Here is a 22,656-nt window from a genome sequence, read left to right as displayed (position 1 = left end):
ATGGTAATGGATATGGTATGTAAAACATTTGCTCATGCTGTGTATCTGATAGCATTGCCCGGCAACTGCTTACATCACCAAGTTCTAGCACATAGTGCAGATCCGGACTCACTAATCCTCATGATTTCACAATGCTACCAAGCAGTACACATTTATTAGTTATGGAACCTAACACTTGCAAATCAGTGCACTTCATCTGTACTTCATTTATATAAATGGTACCGTTATTAATGGAGTATGCCATTTTCCCACCAGCTTCACTGTTCAGTGTCTCATAATATTATATTTACAGTTTTATACAAAATTGTCCAGTAGAAAGAAAGCACTGAGGTCTGAGTAAACTGCTAGTGTCCCCAGTTCCCTTAAATATTGCGTACAAGGCTGTAAATGATGAAGCTAATTTACTATGTCTTCCAAGACAAACGTGCAATTCAGTTAATAAGCTGCATTGTGCAGAGCTGGATTTCCTTCTAAAAACTCCACTGTGGACCTCCAGGTCTCCTAACATGAAAAAAAAGTTGTCTCTTTTCCTAGAAGTTGACCTTTGTCTCTAGGAAATCTCAACTAGTTAACAGATTTTCAAAACATGATTTATATATATATTTCTTCAAATACATTGTATATAACCTTGATTGATAGTGCATATTTTCTTGTATGTGCGTATGCATTGTATTTTTATTATTATTATTTTTAAAGCAGAAGAATATGAAACAAAGGTTGAATAGGCTAATACTACACCATAGTGTTTACAATATTGTGATGTGGATGGGCTGTTTTACTATATTAGAATGTTCTTTGAGACTAAACCAGGCATCTTTTTAAATTTAATTGTATTTATTTTAATTAACTGATGACATGTAAATTTTTATTTTTGAATTTTGTTTGTTAACCAAGTTACAGTACAACCTGTGTCACAGTCGCTAGGGTAGATGTCATACACACACACACACACGCACAGTATGGACAATTTTCAGTGCATGTCCACTACAGTGTTTTGGGAATGTGGAAAGAAACCAGAATGCCCAGGGGGAAAAAACATTCAGATTAAAAGGAAATATGCAGTTCCCCATACAGACATTGACTGGATGTTGAAGCTGAATGCTTCGACTTGGAGCTGCGAGGGAGTGGCCATTAATTACCTCACACTAACTTTCTGCAATGTTTTTCTGTACAACTGCTACCATAAACATACATGCTTGCTTAGTTTGCCGTAACTAGTTAGCAAAAATAAAAAATTAAACTGCTAGCATTAATGGAGACTTTCTATAGAAAATTATTCAGATATGGCAGTGGGGGCAACAATATCATCAGACTATTATGCATTCTGCAGCACAGACAAGTGATGGCATCATGATGGAAGAGCAGATGGTTAAATACTTACACGGTTGTTTGGCCTGTTTTCTGCAAACAGGAAGGACTGAATGCTGTTTGGTTTATTGTTCATAAAGAAAAACTTGAATACGCACTTTTTCAAAAGTGTATGACAGCAGAAATAGTTTAAGAAGTCATCAGAAGGTAACAAAACTTAATACTGAAGTCAGAATTCCCAACAAGGGAGTAAAGGGATGATCTGTCCAACTGCCGAATGTTTTGTGGATTACTGATAGTTGTTTGTACACCAAATGAATAAAGAGTAAACCAAGAGGTAACTGCATTCAAAAAGCACCAGGGCAAAATTTGCCATCTATAGGCCAGTCTGTGCAATGCTCAGACCAAGAAGCAAAATTATTTAAAGGCTGTAGGAATATTTATTTGATGTGACAATACAGCAAAAAGATCTTGAGTAATTTAATATTTTGCAACATTTTAAAATGTGTTGTATTTTTTCAGGGTGACATTGTTAAATCTGAGTTTGATAATGTCACAAATGAAAACAGAAAAAAAAAAAAAAAACATTAAGGCTATGGCACTCCGAATATGTAAGAGTGTGACTTAATAGTGCAAGAATCTAACTTTGTTTGGGTCTTTCACTTTAGTATGCAATCAGAAGGCCTTCAAATGACTGTGATTAAGTTTTTATCCCCATTGTTTACTCTCCCTTATGTCATAATAGGTTCCATGGTCAAACAGTGTTAAATCTGTATTGTTGTAAAAAATAGAACATATAACACATTCATGAAATGACCTATTTATGGCAAAGAGTAGAACAACTGTACAATAATGTAATATAGAAGGTTATTAATCAATCAGTCTGTTCCAGAAATGGATTCCAAGGAATTCTTCCCAGGAACGAACTTGAAGACTATACATTCCAAAGGCATTATGTATTATTTACGTACTATGCCTGGAAGATGCCTACAATAAAGATTTGGAACACACAGTCTGTAATACTGCTAGTGGTTTGCAGCTAATAAGCCCTACTTTGAATAAAGGGTCACATAAGGGTCAGGAAATTATAACAGCATTTGCTTATAGTTGCCAACCAGGAAAACTGCTAAAAACCTGAAAAGTGTATCTGCTTCATATGTTGTAAGACTGAAATGGTGTGTTGTGATTATTGAATGGCTTATCACACTTGAATGTCCACATCTGCAGGCAAAGTATGTATGAATAAGATTGTCTTACTTCTTGGGGATACGGAGCCAATCTGGCCTGCTTTTCATATATCAGTGAGTTGTCTCTATATAGAATTATATGATTTGTCATCAGAAGAGATGGCATTTGGATTATTTTGAATACCATAGCTCAGTGTGCCACTGTAAATTATAGATATTGCATATTTTACACTTACCTCATCCTCAAAGGGTATGTAATCTTGAGTGAAATGTGGAGACAACATTTAATGATGCTTTCACTAAGGGTATTGCTACCTGATAGTCCCTGCCAAATGTGTGATGTGCTAACCCAGTTATTAATGATAACTGTTTTATAACTGGGCACACAGTTCCTTTTTTAAGAGGTGACAGCAGGAGCAAGGTGTGCTAAGTGACTTACTCTGTTACACAATACCTGAGCTTTTCATCAGACCAAGGCTTCCGATATAGAATAAATAAACAGATAAATACCAGATCACAAGGCCTTGAACAGATAAATTGTTTCAATCACACACAAAGATATTAACAGTTTTGATTCCTACAGCATTCTCTCTTTGCTATATCTGACATTCATTGAGGATTACTGTTGACATTTTTACTTCTGATAGTATTCATTTTTCTTTCCATTTTTAATTTACATAATGATAAAAGTTTTGTCAGCTGACAAGCAGAAAGTTACTTTAAGAAGTTATATACCTGACTGGGTGCAATTCACTGGGATGCAGTCTACACGAGTGTCTGAGACGACAGTAGAAGTACTTTGGTAATATGGATGTATTATATACATTGTTACATTATAACAGACTGATTCCGATCTGTAGGTACAGAGCTCTAGTTAACGTCATACCCAGTACCTTTAATTAGTAACTGCAGATACACATTCTTATGATGACACCTTTAGATGTTTAGCTGACTTTTTTCAGACACATTTAGAGCTTCAAGGGTATTTAAAAGACAAGTGGCATTTGATTGCTGAGTAAAGACAACAAAATAAGTGACTTTTCCATTTGCACTATTTGTGTATCCCATTATAGCTGTATTATGTCACAGCTGCTGCTACAGTTTGTCCACACACACAATGCTGCAGAATGTGTCTTACATAATAAGTAAGTGAGTGCTAGTCTGTTGTCAGCATACAGCATATACAAGGATGACACACCACAGCCATTTATTACAGTAGTCCCTGTTAGTAGGTTAGAGCCTGTATGTATGAACCCCCCCCCCCCACCTTGGGGGAATTAATGCTGAACATTACTATGGTTGAAGCACGTACATATAGATGTAATTAATGATTGTGAGACTGAAACACATACCTGCTGAACATATTATGACTTCCATTTACAGCTTGTTATCATAAACCCTTACTGTACCAGCATATTGTGATTCCTCTGGTGTCTTTGCCCTGGTTATAGACATTAACTGTGGGAAACATAGTGGCTTAGAAGCACATGTATCCCACAGGAAAAGACTGATACACTGATGATGCATATTTTTTATGATTACCAGAAAATGTTGTACCAGATTTTCTTGCAGTTGCTTTTATCTAAGCTTGTACTCAAAGTGACTATAACAGGGTCTAGAAACGGAGTTTGCATGTGTGCCAACATATCTCTTTTTAAAGTGTGGCTGCAACTTTCAGTTATTTTTCCCCACTACAGTTGTCAAACTGAATGCGCTTGCAGTTATGAGTCAGCGAATGAAACTACTTCAGCAGTTAAACTCACAAGGACTCAAGGAGCTGCATGCAGCGCAGCAACAGAGACAGAAAAAAACTTCCAGTGTATGAAAATAACAAACAAAACAAAAAATATATGTTCTACGGGGAAAAATAGATATCATCGTATGTATAGGAAAGGTTGGGAAAACGTGTGCTATTGGTTGTGCAGAAAATGTTAAGGCTGAGAAAAACAACTGCCAGGCTTTGGAGAACAACATGTCAAGTATGTGAAAAAACAAGTGCATCTATTACAAAGCACTCATTTCTTATTGGGACATCAACTGTTTTTTTAAGACAGAAGCTGACAACAGCACCTCCACAAAAGTAACTTTGTCCCTTCATCCCAGACTTCAGATACACAGTGTAGACATGCCTGTATCATAGGAGAACATGGCTGTATCCATAATATCCATGAGGTGTTGCAGTAGCAGTCAGTAGCTTCGTGTTTAGTAGGACCTTATTTACTATCATATATCTTTTTAATATGTTATACAGTTGCAATATATAAACAATATGTGGTAGTAAGTATATAAGGCATTATTGCAATCCAATCTGCTGACTTCTACTGCATTGGTACAAAATGTACAGCATGCTTCCTCGTGGATATGTTCCAGTTCCCTAAATACGACATATGTAAACACCCTGATGATTTTTGCATTTGATGAAATGTTATGAGCTGTGGACAAGCCACTAGCAGTGGTTCATGGTTTGATTCCCTCACCCTCGTTTGCAAACCGCATGCATCTTTGTGTCTGAAGTCATATTGCACAGCCGAAGGTTACTAGGCACAGACTTGGAACTCACCATTGTCTGCAAAGGGAAACAGCATCCTACTGGAAGGGTTAGCATTCAGATAGATGTTATGCAACCTATTAAAGTTAGGGTGGCACAGTGGTGCAGCGGTTAACGTTGTCGCCTCACAGCAAGAGGTTCTCCGGTTCGATTCTCAGCTGGGGTGCCTTCTGTGTGGAGTTTGCATGTTCTCCCTGTGTTCGTGTGGGTTTCCTCCGGGTACTCCGGTTTCCTCCCACATTCCAAAGACATGCATCTGGAGCATTTCTCCCCGGGCCTCCACTGAAAACAGGCTCTGTGGAACCTAGTCGGACTTTCCCGGTCAACAAATGATAAATAAATAAAAATAAAAAGTGTCTGCTAGTTTGAAAAGTGGCCACCTTACTCAGCATGTGTACTGTACAGTAAAATGAGCCATGGGAAATATACAGCATTTTGGTGGCTTAAAGAGAAAGGCTTTAATGGGTAGAAAGGATTCTTCAAAGAGTAAGCTGTAACAAGCAGCTTGAGCTGTGGACCTGCCGAGAAAATAATTTCCTTAAGAAATAATAAAAATACTCTGGCCCTTGTTATATGGGTAAATAGAAGTAATAAGAATAGAATTGTGCTGTATCTGTAGCAGTTAATTTCTCTCTCTTGTGGTTTAAAAGCTCCCTGTGTTCTTCATAGAAATGGCAAACTGTTTTTAAGAATTCCTTCAGATCACATAGTTGGTCTAACTCCTAAGAACCTTACTACAGCAAGGCATATATCTAGGTATGCTGTGTTGGGTCTTTGACTACTTGGCAGCAGTCTGATAGTATGTAAAACAAAGGACAGTGGTAACTACATTCTGTGCTTAAAGATTCATTTGGATGGGTCCCTTTAGATCATTGTAAAATCCTGTTTCCAAGAGCGACCTGTGATCATGTATCTCAAATCATGCCGACAGCTCTAAAACAGCTTTACAATTAAGCTAATTAATCTTTTTCCCCCCTGCTGGAAGCTGGAGCTGCAGGAGGTATCATTAAATGACATTTACTAGACAGACAAAGAGATTCCCACTGTTCCCTTAGGATGCACAATGACGTAAAAATGTCTGTAATGGGAAATACAGTATGTCTTTATTCTCAGTGCTCCCCAATTACTGTACAGCAGAAAAAATGATTGGCTTTCAAGCGAAGGTGATGGGCGGGCTTTGAAATGTGCTCATGCCCAGCATACTTGTGCTCAGGTCCTTATTTGGAAGCTGTTGACAGAGAAAGTCTTCCCAGCAGCTCAGCATCTCCACATCAATTGTTCATTAAATCTCATTTGGAAGGATGCTGATACCCAGATCTTCAGCCCTTTCTTTCAGTCCTGGAGGCTCTGTACTGATAGAATACCTTCAAGATCTTGTTTCCTTGGATTCATACAAATGGCGTTTTTACACGTGAAGATTGGAAGTTTGGATTTTGTCCTGGATTGTTCTTACATCTCTGCTGCTGTACAGATGTTATTTTGATAAATTGTGTCAATTGATCAGTGATTCTGCTTTTTCAGCAGATCTAGCTGTCCTGCTTTTTACTGAACTCATGCGATTGGTTTCATCTTTTATTTTAAGTAGTGGAACATAAATAAATCAAGATGCCAGAGGCAAATTACTTGCTTTCTGTTTCTTGGGGTTACATTAAGGTAAGCACTTACACTGCATATTACGAGCAGTGACTATGTAAAATATTCAACAATTAATCGATTCTGGCTTTAGTTAAAATAACGCCTCACTTACTGTTAAAATAACACATTAAATGAAAGTAATATCTGCAGTTCAAGATACAACCGGCTGTAGCTAAGAGCAGTTGCACTTTGCTGGGTTACAAGGAACAAAATCCTGCTGGAAAAAGTTATTTTATAGTTAGCAGAATATGACATATATTATATCACCAGTGCAACACCACTGTTTGGATTGTTGGCTCATAGCTACTCTGCTTGCCCTACAAGACCTAATAGCAGTCTTCTGAATTACCCCATCTAGCAGCCTATTTCTGTGTTGTAGTGCTGGAATATGCTCAGTGTTGTCACAGACGTGTGTGTGTGTGTGTGTGTGTGTGTGTGTGTGTGTGTGTGTGTGTGTGTGTATGTATGTATGTATATAAAACAATGTCATTGTTTGGTAGTAGATGTGGGATATTGCCCTTTCTTCACAGACATTAATAATTCTGAATACTCTGCTTTAATTTTCATCAAAATATTGTAAAAATTGATGAATTTACAGTTTTTTTTTGCTGTACAGCATATATATCTTTTCAGACAAAAAAAGTTGGTCTTTAACCTATTGTTGTAGGTTTCATTTACCATAATAGGAGTAATAAGAAACAGTTCTGAAGTTAAACTGTATCTGATTGCTCTGCTTACTTTAAGGTTTGTTTGTTTACTTGACCTGTGGAAACAAGGATCTCAGTAATTGCATTTTACCTCTCCTACTAGCTGTTAGATTTCATTTCCCAGTAACCAGTCCTGTTTTTTTTGTAAATTATGCATTTTAAAAACCCTTAGATAATCCCTAGCAGTTAACACATGAGATAGCTGGTAATCCTCACAAATTTCCTTTGTAAGAATGTGAAAACATTTGGTTTTGTGGATTAAAAAAATCCCTAAAAAGGCAATACGCTGTGTCTAGAGTATTCCTGCACACTATGCGTGTTCCTCTGTTCTGTTTTAGTTCTTAGTAAACACTCTCTGAAATTAATCATATATGACAATTCCTATTTAAGGAGGCCAGATTTTAGGATGTTTTGCAGTTTTGTTGTTCTCATTTATTTTAGAGTTTCTAGAGATTTTGAAAAGTTGTGATATTGATGGAAATGTAGATGAGCTTTCAAGTTATGATGGTAGTTTAAATAGTGTATTCTAAGGAAACTGAGAAAGGAATATGTCACTTTTTCAGTGTGGCAGCTGGCCCTGGAGCACAGAGTGCTGTGCATTTCAAGTCTTAACTTGCTATTAATTTTATAATGTACCTTAGCCTTTTCTAAGCTATACTTTGCCATTTAATGCAATCTGCTCTGTAAATTACCTGGATTTCAGCACTCCAGAATGTAATGCTTTGTGCCCATGGTAATAGAAGTGTATCCCTTAGAAATAAATGTTTTAATCAACCACCCTTTGATTTGCATCTGTGCAGTCATTTTAAAACAGCAAAAAACATCCTTATTCAGGCTTATTTTCTGTCAGTGAATACAACTCAGATTTGATACTGTTATTCTTACACTGCTGAACATGTTTTATGTGTGTGTGTGTATGTCTGTGAGTGTTTGCATATGTGTTTGTCTGTCTATGTCTGTAGCAAAAGGGTAAAATGTATATGTAAATATCACATTGATACGTTTGTTTGCAAATGTAAGGAGTAATGGACTGGGATATCCATAGGTACATGTGTTGATGGAGTACTAGGTGTGCAAAAAATAAAGTTGCTGAACTGACCTTTATACAGCAAATTCAGTCTGCATTTTTTGGCAGGGAGACCCTTCCCACAATGAGCATCATCCATGCACCCCCTTACATAGTATATATCATATACTGGGAAAAAACATGTACCCATGAATTACCACATAGGTGGCAGTACACTAAACACTGAAAGTGTGATGAGAGACTTAGGGACACAGGTGGTCTCACCTTCGATAACCACAGTGCCACAACAGTCAGGAAATCATTCTATGTGGCACACTTCATCACTAAGGGCTTTTCATCCAGAAAAAAGGAGGTCATTGTCCCACTGTACTCATCCCTCGTTAGACCCATCATAGAGTATAAAGCCCCATTTGGTACATACCTCACAAGACATCTGCAACAGCTGGAAAGGCTACAGAAATACCTCACTAAAAGAATCACAGGCCTAAAGCAGATCCTCTATGCTGACCGTCTAAAAAAACTCCAGCTATACTCTGTGGCATATTGTCTACTCAGAGGCGATCTCTTCTTAACATACAAGGCCATGTCAAACCCTGAGCTGTTGGACATGCTCCACTTAAAGAAATCCCAATCCCTCAGAGCCACACACTCCAGGGATCTAAACCTTGTCATCACAATGAACAAAACAGGCTGGAGGGATAGGTTCCTGACACAGAGAGTCCCCATACTCTGGAATAGACTGCCCATACATGTCAAGCAGAGCGCCTCCTTGGCCCTCTTCAAAAGGAACCTTGACGATTGGATGGGAGATAGGAAATTCACCTCGGGGATCATGTCAGTCACCCTGCTAGACAGGGGTCTAGGGAAGTAAATATTGTGGGAAGAAATATCCAGGGAATTGTTATGGCTAGGTTTGTATAGGCCCTAGGGATGATAGCCTAGTACCAACCTATGAACCTATAATGTAATATTTTTCCTCACCTTTTGTAAAATACTCTTTGTGAAATCTGCTTTTATGGCCTGATTCATGGGGCACAGTGTCAGATTATATCTAATAATTCAGGAAGAAACTACTGCTGTTAGAATTGCAGGGAAACAATCTTCCAGTGAAGAAACTGTCTAAAGCATTAATTTTAAATACAATTTTAATCACATTGTTATGGTAGAGTAAGTGTAAGGAAGTGTTCTTGTATTACTTTGTAGTGAGACAGACCCTCTTTCAGTAACATCACTGTTAAAAAAAAAAAAGTGAGATTGGATCCGCCATCTAGTCTCCCACTGCAAGCCAGCTTTGCATGAAAAATTTGCCCTCACACTTGTCCTGTTGTCAGTCAAATTTATAATATTTTGTAAGGCAACTAAAACCATTCTGTTCTGTTTTATTCTGTGTTTTTCCTCCTTCGTTTAGGCATGGTTTATGTTTTTGACTTTATTTACATTGTGTTATTTTTTAAATGTAGAGTATTTAAATGGTAATACATGGAAGGGGAAAGACGCCACGGTGGTGCAGCAGTTAGTGTTGTTGCCTCACAGCAAGAGGTTTTCCAGTTCAATTCCAAGCTGGGGTGCCTTGTGTGTGGAGTCTGCATGTCCTCCCTGTGATCGACTGAACTTTAAAAGACATGTAGGTAGGTGCGTGTGTGTGTGTGTGTGTCTGCGTGTGTGTGTCTGCGTGTGTGTGTGTGTGTGTGTGTGTGTGTGTGTGTGTGTGTAATGCGCGTGTGTACGTGTGTGTGTGTGTGTGTGTGCCTTCTCTGAAGGTTGGGCGCCGGGCTGGCAACTTGACACCTTAAAAATCTACTGCCAATCATAAGCAGACCGGTGATCCGCTCTGGTGACCTCTAACCAGGAAAAGCCAAAATACTTTATATGGAAGTGGAAAGTATGACATGGTGGACTGAAGCATGTAATGTTAGAAAAGGCAATGTCCCACCCCCAAATGGGGGGTCTCCAGTCCAAGATAACTAACCCACAGATCAACATGTTGTTATTACAAAGTCATTCATTTTGAAAGATTATGATTATTGTCTGGTCCATGGTACTTTGATAATTATACTGATCTCAACTATACTGGATCAGTCAAAATGCAACATTTTTCATAAGCAGCAGGTAAAATACGCCCTAGAGAAAGTCACATGTTGTGATAATGCACTGGTTTTGTCAGCTGGAATATGAGCTGTACCCACAATCTTTCATCCACCCTGGGAAAGACAGTCATTCCCTTATATTTCATTGTAGTATTACAAAATGAAACATTTCAGTACCTTTATAAATTTTAATACTTTTACCTGGCCATTGTGCTAGGATAAAATTGCAACTAAAACTTGTAGCTAATCAGTTAGGCAGCAACTTTCCCTAATGGGTTTTAACTCTGCAGTCTGTGGCCTTAAGGTGTTGTACCAATGATGCTAGCACTTCTGTTTCACTAATCCCACTTGAGTTATTGCAAGCCCAGCTAGAAATTGGTTGTATATGTGCTTGTGTTTAGTTCTGTGCATATGTGCCTTTTCCATGTAATCTCTTACTTTGATGCTTCCATCCACTGCAGCTTCTGCACAGTTTTTCTTCACCTCCTTTCCCTGGTCAGAAGAAGGCCATATGGGGCCAAATGGCTTTTCCTGGTCATGAACTCTTTATGCACATGCATGAATGTAGCCTTGTCCTATGTCTACTGATGTTGCCGTCTTTTGACAATGTGTATTACATATACATCTGCTGTAGTTGTTGCCTGGAAAAAAGACTGCAGGTTTGAATTCTCTCTACCCGTAATGTTCAGTACTTTATCACATGTTGTACATTTTCTGACAGTGAACTGTTTCTACATTTCTAGTTATTTACATAACTAGGGAATGGGAAATATGTTTTTATCAAGAAATGGGTACCAAAACCTAAACATGCCCTCCCAAAGACTCAAGACCATCTGCCATATACATATATATTTTTTTCTGTTATCCTGAAAGTTGTTTCATCAATAATTGATGACTGAGTTTGGACAATGCAGGATTTACCCACAGCTGGTGTGGTTTGATCACGAAGGTAAAATATTCCTACCCTCAGAAGTGAGTTATGTAAGAAAGGAATTGCTTACCTTTTTAAATAAGCTTATTGTCTGATGCAACTTGTTCTGGCTATTGGACATCTGCGTGATGTAATGTGCATGTATATGGCATGTATGTCCCCATGTTTGCACAGCATAACAGTGAAATCCAGGAGTGAAGCCAAACAAGAAGCCCCCTTCTTGAAAGACATGGGCCTACAGTAGGGAGGTTTTCAAGAAGTAGGTTTGCCTTTTTATTTTCATAGAAAATGCAGATGTTATGGAAAAACTTGTTCAGTTTGGTAATGCTTAGTTTACAGCAGGCATGCTAATAACTCTGTCCAATCAACATGAATGTTTTTGAATAGTATTTAAGTTTTATTGTATAGTTAGTGTTTTACTTTGGTAACTCTGTAACTGTTACCTTCTTCTTGTACTTTGTTCCTGATAAAATTTCAGTGCACTTTTGGAAGACCATCTCCAGTATAATATATCAAGGGTAGCAGTGTGTTTGTGTTGATTGCACATGTGTCTGTTTAGGAAGAAGGCTATGTATACACATACTTGATGACCTTTAATTTAAACTGAAAAAATGTTCATCAAGCTTTTAGCAAAGCATCAGTTTTTTTACAAATCTTGTCTTTAAAAACAATTTACTCACCCAACTATTTTATTTGGGGGATTTAAACAGTGATGGCTACTGTGAGTGATATTTGTAGGATTCATATCTGAACAAAATGGCCTCATTAAATGCAGTATCCAATCCAGTCTCTTCTAAAACTAGTGTTATGTGGTGTATTTCTGATGTGGTGCCTTTATCAGTGTTGAAAGAATAATTAAAATCAATGTTGTGAATCAGGGCTCCAGGTATACCACAACTGATCTGATACAATGTATCAGAATGGCACACAGCACATAGACTGGAGAAGAAAGCTGTGCTTGAAATCATTACACTAGGTAATGTTCTCTGAGTTGTCCATGCTTCTTAGATGGGTTTCAGTGACATAGTGCAGATGGGCTTTGTATGTCTAAATTGTGCTTAATTTCCTTTATGATTCTGTCACACCTTAAAGTTTTGCATATTTATTCTCCACTCTAGAGGCATTCCATGTTGGTCAGAAATGGCATTTTACCCTTTTACAGAACTGTTATATATATCTAATGAGTAGACTTTTATTGACCTGGAGAGTTGAACTGAAGGGCTTCAAATCTGTTCACTGGGCACTGCCATAATATTTAGTTCAGTGGTTGTTAGTAATGATTGTGAAGTAATGTCAGAACGATAATCTTGTATACTTTTCAATTGTCAGTGTATTATATTTTGTGGCAAACAGCATAGGCTTACATACAACAAATTAGGAACCTCAAATCTCATCACCATAAGGTTAAACTTTCTAACCAGAAGTTAACATTGCTCAGCTGTAGTATGCATGATATGTTTTTGTTGTCCAAAATGTTTTGGCAGGATGAATATTTCTAGATTTCAGAGTGTCGCTAATAAAATTTTATTATAAAAGACACAGACCTGTTTCATGAAACATGATCTGAAGGCATACCAAAGTGAGACGTTCAAATAAAAACGTGGAGATATGAAAAGCTACATTTTAAGACATGGCAACTAGTTCATTGCCAACACACATCTGTCTAGCAGACTATCCAGGTTCATTATCATGCTAGCTACAATTTGAGTGCTCCATAGATAGTAGACTTTGGGAATGCCCCATTTTATGTTGGCTTGCCTCATTTAGCCCCCCCCCCCCCCCCCGGGGCTTGCTCAAAATAAATTATTAAGTTTGGGTAAGATGACATATGATTTAAAATGTCATAGTGAGAAAAATCAGAAAGTCTAGTGTCACATTTAATTATTTATGCAGCAGTGAAAGCCTTTTTGGAGAGTAGCCCAAGCTGATAATTATGAATTAAGTTGGATTTGCTTGACTTCTGTTTGATACCCTAAATTAATGACTCTGAGAGTAACTTTTGATAGATTTCTGCCTGTCCTTATGTACTATATGTTATATAACAGTCAACTGTTTAGACTGCTATATTTATGCTAAATAGACCCAGAGTATTGCATGTACCAGGTGATTTTTATTTATTTATATATTTAAGTCTTTTTCTTGTAGAATATAAGGATTTGGTAATTAGATGCCTGTCAAGTCTGAAGGGGATAAGAAGATAAACGTATACATATGTCTGTATAGCTTCTTCACTTTAAACAACTGAAATAATTCATAATTTTGGAAATGTAATTTCACATTAAGGCTGCAAGCAGAAGGTATGTATAAGATTAGTAACAACGCATTTAATGTAACCACTAAACTTACATGTTTAGATTACAGAGGATTACAGACTTCCAAACAGCACTTTATGGTGTAACATATTCTCATTAACTCTTTAAAAGATTTTTTTTCATCTGTATCAAAAAGTTATAATTTTCTTTTCTTTTCTTTTTTCAGTTTAAAAGAATGCTTAACCGGGAGCTAACGCACTTGTCTGAAATGAGCAGATCTGGCAATCAGGTCTCAGAATATATATCCAACACATTTTTAGGTAAGACAGAATACTGTAAGAAGTGAAATACTGCCTTACTGTTCACTGATAACTGTTTTCATTTTTGTAGAGAATTCATCGGGCATGTCCTCCTTATTTATGTAAAGCAGAAGCTGCTGTTTAATTGACATATTGGATGCAGGATGCTCATTGTATTAATACATCAAAGTAGTTAAATCTTACTTTGCTTAATTAATTTCTAGGTGTTTCTGGTTGAACCACACTTCAGACTTCCTTGAAAATATTAGTGTTTCTTGAAGGCTTCCACTATGAGTGCACACACTTAAACATGTTGAGGATCAGAATCCCCAAACTGGACTCCCCCCCCCCCCCCAAAAAAAAAGGGGTCGCAAAAACACTTTTTAAAGTTTTTTGCATGAGCAAGTCCCCATCACCATCTGGAGTTATATATACCAAATCCAAGCTTACACTAACTTGAATAAGGATGACATTTCCCCTGAAAAGGGCATAACTGACTTCACAACTTTCCAATAGTGATTTCATATGAAAGAGCTTCAAATTTTGGGCAAATGACACTCAGGAATTCTGTCTTTCTCCTCCTGTAGGTTGTTGCCCTTATGTAAGAGTTTATCATGCCACTATTTGCTTATCCAAGATGTGAAGCGTGTTTCCAGAACAAAGTATATTTTTATCTGTATTACACATGTGGATCATACCTATTCCTAGAGTTAAGTACCTTTGGGATAACCCTCTTTTAAAACAATCTACTTTGGGGATTCTTCCGTTTGGTTCAAATATAAGTGCATATCATGGCCAGTAATTTACAGTGATTTAAATCTGTTTATTTTGCTAATACAGTTTGTATAGAGTAACTTATGAACTGAGAAAAGTACTGTTACTGGCGTAGTATCACCACATCTAGCATACAGGGGTCTTTTGTGCAGGAAGTTTAGGGTATGGCCATTTGGTGGACATAAAGAGAAGTTACATCATATTTGTTTAAATATGACATAAAATAATACAACTATAAATAAATAGACTGTAAATTAAGTTTACAACCAATATTATAGCCCAATGTTCTGTAACAGAGTAGTATCATCTTTTTAAATAAACTTTTCCAAAGCTTAAAAATATAAATTCACTGAGTATTTAACTGTCTGAAAATGAACCTGGTCCTTATCGGATGAAACAAAAAGCTTATGTATCACAATAATAAATCAGGAGTAAAGTGCAAGCCTTTGTCATATCTGTTTAGATTACTGCTGCAGTACATTTTTCCAGTAAGTTACATGACTGTACATCTTTGTTTCTGAATGGATTTTGAACTTGATACTTTCAATGTCTGCTAACCTTTTGCAATCATCTCCACGCTACCCCAGAAATGTATCTGAAGTTTAATACAATTAAGGTGTGTTCTCTTTTCTCTCTATCTCTCTGGCATGGCTATAGGCAGGGCAGTACTACATTGCAGGGACCCCTTGCCCTAGCTAAAACAGTGATTTGTAAAACTATCTTAAATTGTTTTAAACTGTCCAATAGTCTTCTGTCAGCTTTAGTTTACATGATATTCCCTTATTGTATTTAATTATGTTTTGTTTTCCCCATTGTTACCAGTTTACATTATGATAATTTGCTTTAACTGCTAATACACTGTCCCTTTTAGAGGCGTAAAGAGTCAGTATTTGTTTTTATTAGCTAGGTATATGAGTGCACTTGTAAAGTTTTTTTAGCCAAGATGTATGCCAAAGCTGACAATGAATAAATACATGGTAATATAAGTGCTATAACTTCTTGGCTTCATACCAAAGAGTACAGAGGAAACAGTAAACATGTAAAAGAAACAAAAAAAAAGCAGTGTTATGCACAACAAATGTTGCAAGTGTTGCATTTCTCATTACAGACTTGGGTGGAGCACTAAATCAAGTGAACTATTTTCAGGCTCAGTAGCTAAGAGACTACTTTCAGAGAGCTCCTCTGAGTTCCAGTACCCTGGTATTGCAGTTGGCATGTCCTGTGTCCATCATCCTAAGTGTACACACACAGAATTATCTCTTTCTTCAGTATCTGCCAGGCCTGGGCTGTATATCTCCTGGCCTTATCTTCTCACTGCTGTTGTCTACCTGTTGCTGAATGCTTTATAGTCTATTTTCATTTGTACTTTTCAAGCTTTTCCATTCATGATTTAGTTGTTACTACATACTTTTGTAGTGTATTGTGTTCTAAAGTATTTCCTGTTTGCTATTATTGCTTCCTTTGTAACATTTTTAATTGTTTGCATCTGAAAAAAGAAATAGTACTGCAACCAGTCTATACTTTGTATTTGAAACATTTTTCTTAAAAATCTTGAAGCCATTTTGTCGCTAAAAATGAAGCTCAATTTCATTCCCTTCTGCTGCTTTCATAGTACTCACCCTTCCTCTGTGACTGAGGCAGTTGTTAGCTGTACATAATACATTTAGAATGACATTATTAATATTGCTTAAAGAATGAGCAAACTGTACATCAGCACCCTGATTGGAGAACAAACGTTTTTCAGCAGGCTATTAATGTACAAGTAATGCCTGCTGAAAAACGAGTCCGCCGCTACACGGCAGCATATCAAACTGCTGTGGAGCTCGGACTGCAAAAAAAACTAACGTCCACCATTACTTTAACCTGCTAAGCAGCACTTTTGCTGTTTAGCGAATGTAAAAAAATAAATAAACAGAAAAGTGTGTGTGTGTGTGTGTGTGTGTGTGTGTGTGTGTGTGTGTGTGTGTGAGTGAATGCATGTATGAAAGTAAAAGAGACTCTGTATGAGAGATCGCAAGAATGTGAGAGTGAGAACAAGCAATCTTGTGTGAGTGAATGTGTGTATGAAAGCAGAAGAGACTGTGTGAGATCGAGAGAGAGTGAGAGCGATCTTTTGTGAGTGAATGCTTGTATGAAAGCAGAGGAGACTGTGTGCATGAAAGCGATCTTGTGTGAGTGAATGGTTTACAAAAGTGGGGGAGATTGTGTGTGAGTAAGATTGAGAGAAAGGGGGAGAGAGAGAGAACGGTCTTGTGTGCATAGCTCTCAACTGTCCAGATTTTCGCAGAAGGTCCAGATTTATACCTCATATTTTTTTCCTGTCCCTCATAAAATTTGTGGTTTTCAGAAGTTATGCGGCAAATCAGTGAGGACTGACTTAATAATGACAGGCATTTGCATTTTATGCTTTACATCTTTCAGAAAATGCATTGTAATACAAAGACTTTTATTCTAGCAACTTTCTAAGTTTATAAGAGCAATATTTAAAATTTGTCCCTATTTTTGGGGCCTTGTCTCCCCATTATTTTGACTTTGTCCAGATTTTTTATGCTAAGAGGCTGAGAGTTATGCTTGTGTGAGTGAATGCAAGTATGAAACCAGTGGAGACTGTGTGTGTATTTGGATGTGTGTGTGAAAGCAAAAGAGACTGAGTATGAGAGAGAGAGAGAGAGACAAAGAGAAAGAGAGAGACAAAGCGACAGAGAATGGGCCCTCTGTAAAATTGTGTTTTACTTGCTTATTTTTTTCAGCTACTACATTACTTTCTTTATATATATATATTTGATGTAAAATACTTCCTCCAACACCATTAACAAATACTACACAGATTTTGAAACAGGCTTAAAAATATATATTAAAAATAATATAATACTTTAAAAAACTAAGTAAGTAAAGCACAACAGTTTTACAGAGAACCCTTCTCTAAGCACAGTAATGCCCTCCAGAGGTGTGTGTTAATGTGTAATTAGTGCCCTTCCAGGGGTGTAGAGGCCTGGGCGGGTGTAAATTACACATTAACATACACCCTGTCGGGCATTATTGCTTACTTATTTTTAAGGACTGCAGAGTAGCAGTACATCATGGTAATATAAACTTCTATAAAGTCATTGCTGTACACAATAATGTAAAAACAAAACACATGCAGCAGAGTTTCTAGCTAACCAGACTTATTGAAAAAAATGTTTTTCTTATCATTGCTTCTGTAATAGAATATTGCTTTTGTCCAGAATCCTCTTTGTAAACAAGGATTTACCAAGGGGCTACACTGGCTAATACTTCTATTTTGAACACCCTGTAAAAAATGCATGGCTATACCACTTCCAGTCTGTTGACTGGATTTGCGTTTACCTTTTACAGACAGACAGCATGAAGTGGAAATACCTTCTCCGACACAGAAAGAGAAAGACAAGAAGAAGAGGCCCATGTCCCAGATCAGCGGTGTTCGGAAGCTGATGCATAGTTCCAGTTTAACAAACTCCAGCATTCCTCGGTTTGGGGTAAAAACAGACAATGAAGACAAGCTGTCAAAGGTAAGCAGCAAGTTTGGGTTGTGCACTTTTATAATTTGTTTAGGCTCTGCCATCCCCTTCATAGAAGCTGCAGAGACAGTTATTGTTATGTGAGAACCAAATCCATTCAGGGTCACAATGAGACCTTGTGATTTTAGGAGTCTATATCATATGAGCAAATTTCATAAATTGTGAATGCTCATAATATCGAACGTACCGGACCTCAAACTTCCTATTGTGGGGGCTGCACCCCTCCCTGCTAAATATATATTCCAACTCTGAGATTGCACTACAGTGAGGAAAGGGCAAATATCCCATTCTTCACTGTACTGCGATCTCAGAAAAAGCACGTTTGATATTATGAGCTTTCACAATTTGTGCGATTCGCTCATACGATATAGACCCAATTTTTGTAACTCATTTTGTTTTATGGGGGAGACAAATAATAATGTACTGCAGTTGTTAACACTGAGTGAGTGCATCTGGTAAGTTTGGCTTTCTGAAGTAGAAGTTTAGAACTTCCATATATGTGACTTGTGTTGTTATTCTTTCATCGGTGTCAGCTTTCAACATCTTGTAGTCCAGATGTCCTAGTGACCCACTTGTTTTATCTTTATCCTACCTTGTTTTAACCTTTGAACCTTATAGTTTTGAGCTTCAAAAGTATGGTGTTTTAGAAACATCACAAGCTGGTGTAAACATTAACTGGAAGAATAGTCAAGGTAAATAGGCCAATATATGGGTTAGAGCTAGGTAATAAATATAAAATGTGGGAAGCACAGTATACACACATTAAAACAGTAAAATCAGTTAACATAGGTAGCATTATTTATTTTTGATTAAAAGGGTACACACAGAGCAAGGAAATGTAGCCTGAACTCTATATAGGTTAGCTCCAGTAAAGTACATCTCAAATGCAATAGAGCAAATCAATATATTATCAAAAGGCAGAGTAATATCACTATATCTAAGATGTTTTTTTATTTTGTATTTGTTAGACATTGACACAGGATATATCCACAGCATGGACATCTAACATATGAGATCACATATAAATTTAATGCAATAGTTCAGTGCATGCTCTAAGCACTGTTTAGTTACAGACTACTAGCTTTATTGGCATATATACGAACTATAAATGTGAATATTTAGATGTTTACAGACAAGAAGTTAGGGGTGTTAAAGCTACCAAGAATTTGTTATATATATATTGGATAACATCACAGAGAATAGAAAAGGAATGATTATAGTGATGATATGAGAGTGGGAAGAGGAAATTATTTCCAAACACTGCAGTAGAATGTGATAGCTGGGTAGAGAACTGCACACGTTTTTTTTTTTTCCTTTTTAAAATTTATTCTTTAACCTAGCTTAAACAGTTGAAGGTTACTGAACAGATAACCATTTCTAATACTTCATCTTCCTAAATCTGTTGTGTTATGTTACATGTTCTATTTATTGAGAATGGGGCTACAGAATAATAAGGATTAATCACATCAAGGGCACAGTGAAGAGCTTCAGTATAGACATGTACACATTACCCTATAGAAGAGGGACAAAACTATTACTGACCTACGAAGTAACACGGCCATTTGTTTGGGCATACTGCAAGCCCAGAGTTCACAATCATGATGTAAATGATGGTTTTCATTCAGTTTACATTACTTCTTTTTCTTGTAACTATAAAAGACAGATGCATGAAATAAGCACCTTTACTGGAGAACAGATGAATGAGTGTGGTTAATTTTATCTCTTGTATGATATGGAGAGCACAGCAATGTTCAGTCGCTGTTCATTTGTAGGTCTAACTGTATGCTTTTTGTTTATAGTGGAACTTTAAATTTGTTGTGGGGGTAGAAAACAGAGTCATACATCATGTGAAGAAGATGCCAGTACATAGAATCATAGTGTGCACTATAGCTGTTCATTTGTAGGTCTAACTGTATGCTTTTTATTTATAGTGGAACTTTAAATTTGTTGTTGGGGTAGAAAACTGAGTCATACATCATGTGAAGAAGATGCCAGTACATAGAATCATAGTGTGCACTTAGGTGAACACTTATCTGCTACTCGTGGCTGCCACTTGTGTTCTCAGACCTAACATTTTTCTCAGCTGAGGGAGTATATCCCTTGCAAATCTAGTTTTCTGCATTTGTATTTTTCCTTAGTCATTTAAAATGTGCATTGACAACAGAATCAAACCTTTTGAAAGTTCATTTTGTGCAAATCGATTTCTGATATTTGTTGTTGGAACAGTATTCACCCCTCTTTCATTGCACTTCTCAGTTCTGTAATTCAGTGCATGCATATATGTCTTCATTTTACTGGCAGATATATTTTTCCTACTCACAGAGATACAAGGTGTAGAGAGGGCTGGGAATGAGTAAACAGAGCGCACAGAGACAATAGGCAAAGTTGGGAGTGGGCAATCACATGTGCAGTAAAGGTTTAAAAGGTGCAGTGGAATGGTCAGGAAGCTCTTAAAAAGGCAAATGTGCCATACAGTGCTGTTTATTAAAAAATCTTATTTGTCATACAGTACAGTAGTAACAACTATGTCTTGATGATTTTTTTGAACTATAGGAAATGGAAGATGTTAACAAATGGGGCATTGATATTTTCAGCATTGGGGAGAACTCTGGAAACAGGCCGTTAACAGTCATCATGTATATGATCTTTCAGGTACAAATAAAAAACATTATCCTCTTGCAGAATAAAATATTGCTATTTTAAAAAAAACGTTTTACTGTTAAAGCATATAAATTAATGTCTTTTTTTTGACTTAGGAGCGGGATTTGTTAAAAACTTTCAAGATTTCACCAGACACGTTTATCACGTACCTGATGACGTTAGAAGATCATTACCATGCAGACGTAGCATATCACAACAATATCCATGCTGCCGACGTTGTTCAGTCTACACATGTGCTTCTCTCCACACCGGCACTGGAAGTAAGAAAGTACTTAAATTCATTGCGTTTGATCAGTTTTGAAATGCATAGGATTTGATGCAGGGTATAAATCGTTGGAAAGTTATTTATTTATTTTATTTAACATTTGTTGACTGGGAAATTCTGACTAGGACAAAGCCTATTTTCAGTGGAGGCTCAGGGAGAAACACACCAGATGCATGTCTTTGGGAAATGGCTTTCTGTGTTGTATAATAGGTAGCTGCTAAGAGGTATGCAGGATACAAGATGCAGCCCCTTTGGTAGTGCCCTTCTGACATGCAGTCAAGTGCATCTCAGAGTCAGTAAAACATTACATGTTTTAATCTTACATAAAAGTAACCTGAAAACCACCTTTGTGGAATGAGTAGCATTAGGACATCATCCATAACAACAATTTTAAAAGTACTAATGTGCAAGCAAACTGTTGCAGCAGATTAATTAGTTTTAGATTTGTAATTCAGACCACCTACTTCTGAGTCAGATGTTTTCAAGCCAAAGTGAGATATTGTTGTAGGACTAGATTCCTGAGCCACCTCTGCATGTTGCAAAGGGTTGCTGCCAGGTTTAGTAAGGAATATGCACCTTGTAGTCTAGAGAGGTGCTACTCCGGAGATCACAAAGCCATACTTTCCTTAAAGTTGTATGGTGTTCATCAGTGGGGTGGAGTAGGTTATACAGACGTGCGTGTATTGGGTGTAAATCAGTTCTCACACTGAAAGCAAAGAGCGAGACCACATGTTATAGAGTTTGTATTCTATTTTTTTTCTTTGGCATCTGTAATGTTCACCATGGTGTGGATCAGGTCTAAGCATGTCATGTCAGAAGCATGTCTTGAAGAGGTGGAAATCATTGTTTTGAGGTAGACTGATACATTAAGGAGCTACCACCCACCTATTTATTGGTGTGTTCTCTGACTTTCATTAAATTTCCTTGCAGGAAATATGCATGCGCACATAAAAGTTGTACTGCACAGAGTGCACAGCCATAGCACTGTGCAAAGCTCACCTGCAGATCACGCTGTCTGCTAGTAAGATGAGTAAGTAATTTAATTCATGTACTCTACAACCAAGCAAACGGTTCTTAGAGGTACCAGCCAGCTTAATGTTGCTAGCAGAGTAAGGGCTGTGCTACCCAGTTGTCACATATGTTAACTAAATTAGGTTTTAGCTGCATGTAACAACACTCAGTAGTTCCAAAGGGCTTACTACATGCCACTGGGGAAAATGGATGAATTTCAGTCCAGTGCCTTTGAAAATGTGGAGAAACGTGCAGTATCATGATTGCTTTTACAAGTGTATACCCAACCTTCAATATGTCTGTGTATCATCTGCCTCCTTTGATACTAAACACTGTTGGGTTATTTCATCTCACTTGGAGTGACTGGCCGGATTACGTGTTTGAATAGTATCACATTCAAACATGAATAAATAAATAAATAAGTG

At 37.2% G+C, this 22,656-nt stretch overlaps 1 protein-coding gene across 3 annotated transcripts in view; it reads left to right on the top strand.

The window, feature by feature from the left end:
- PDE4D (phosphodiesterase 4D) overlaps nucleotides 1-22,656 on the top strand; it is a 1,733,336-nt gene that overhangs the window by 1,687,521 nt on the left and 23,159 nt on the right. For 2 of the 3 annotated variants that reach the window (XM_044063808.1, XM_044063809.1), the window contains exons 7-10: nucleotides 13,909-14,002; nucleotides 18,113-18,285; nucleotides 20,848-20,946; nucleotides 21,051-21,215. In XM_044063808.1, the coding sequence (XP_043919743.1) occupies nucleotides 13,909-14,002; nucleotides 18,113-18,285; nucleotides 20,848-20,946; nucleotides 21,051-21,215 (531 nt within the window). Of the gene's footprint in view, nucleotides 1-6,594; nucleotides 6,697-13,908; nucleotides 14,003-18,112; nucleotides 18,286-20,847; nucleotides 20,947-21,050; nucleotides 21,216-22,656 lie in introns of those variants that run through there. The other variant, XM_044063810.1, reaches the window with a different exon arrangement.

The sequence above is a fragment of the Protopterus annectens genome, chromosome 2.part2 (assembly GCF_019279795.1).
Source record: "Protopterus annectens isolate FY-2018-M chromosome 2.part2, PAN1.0, whole genome shotgun sequence".
Lineage (NCBI taxonomy): Eukaryota > Metazoa > Chordata > Ceratodontiformes > Protopteridae > Protopterus > Protopterus annectens.
The sequence above is the reverse complement of the archived record's forward strand: the minus strand, read 5'-3'. Positions and strand labels throughout refer to the sequence as shown.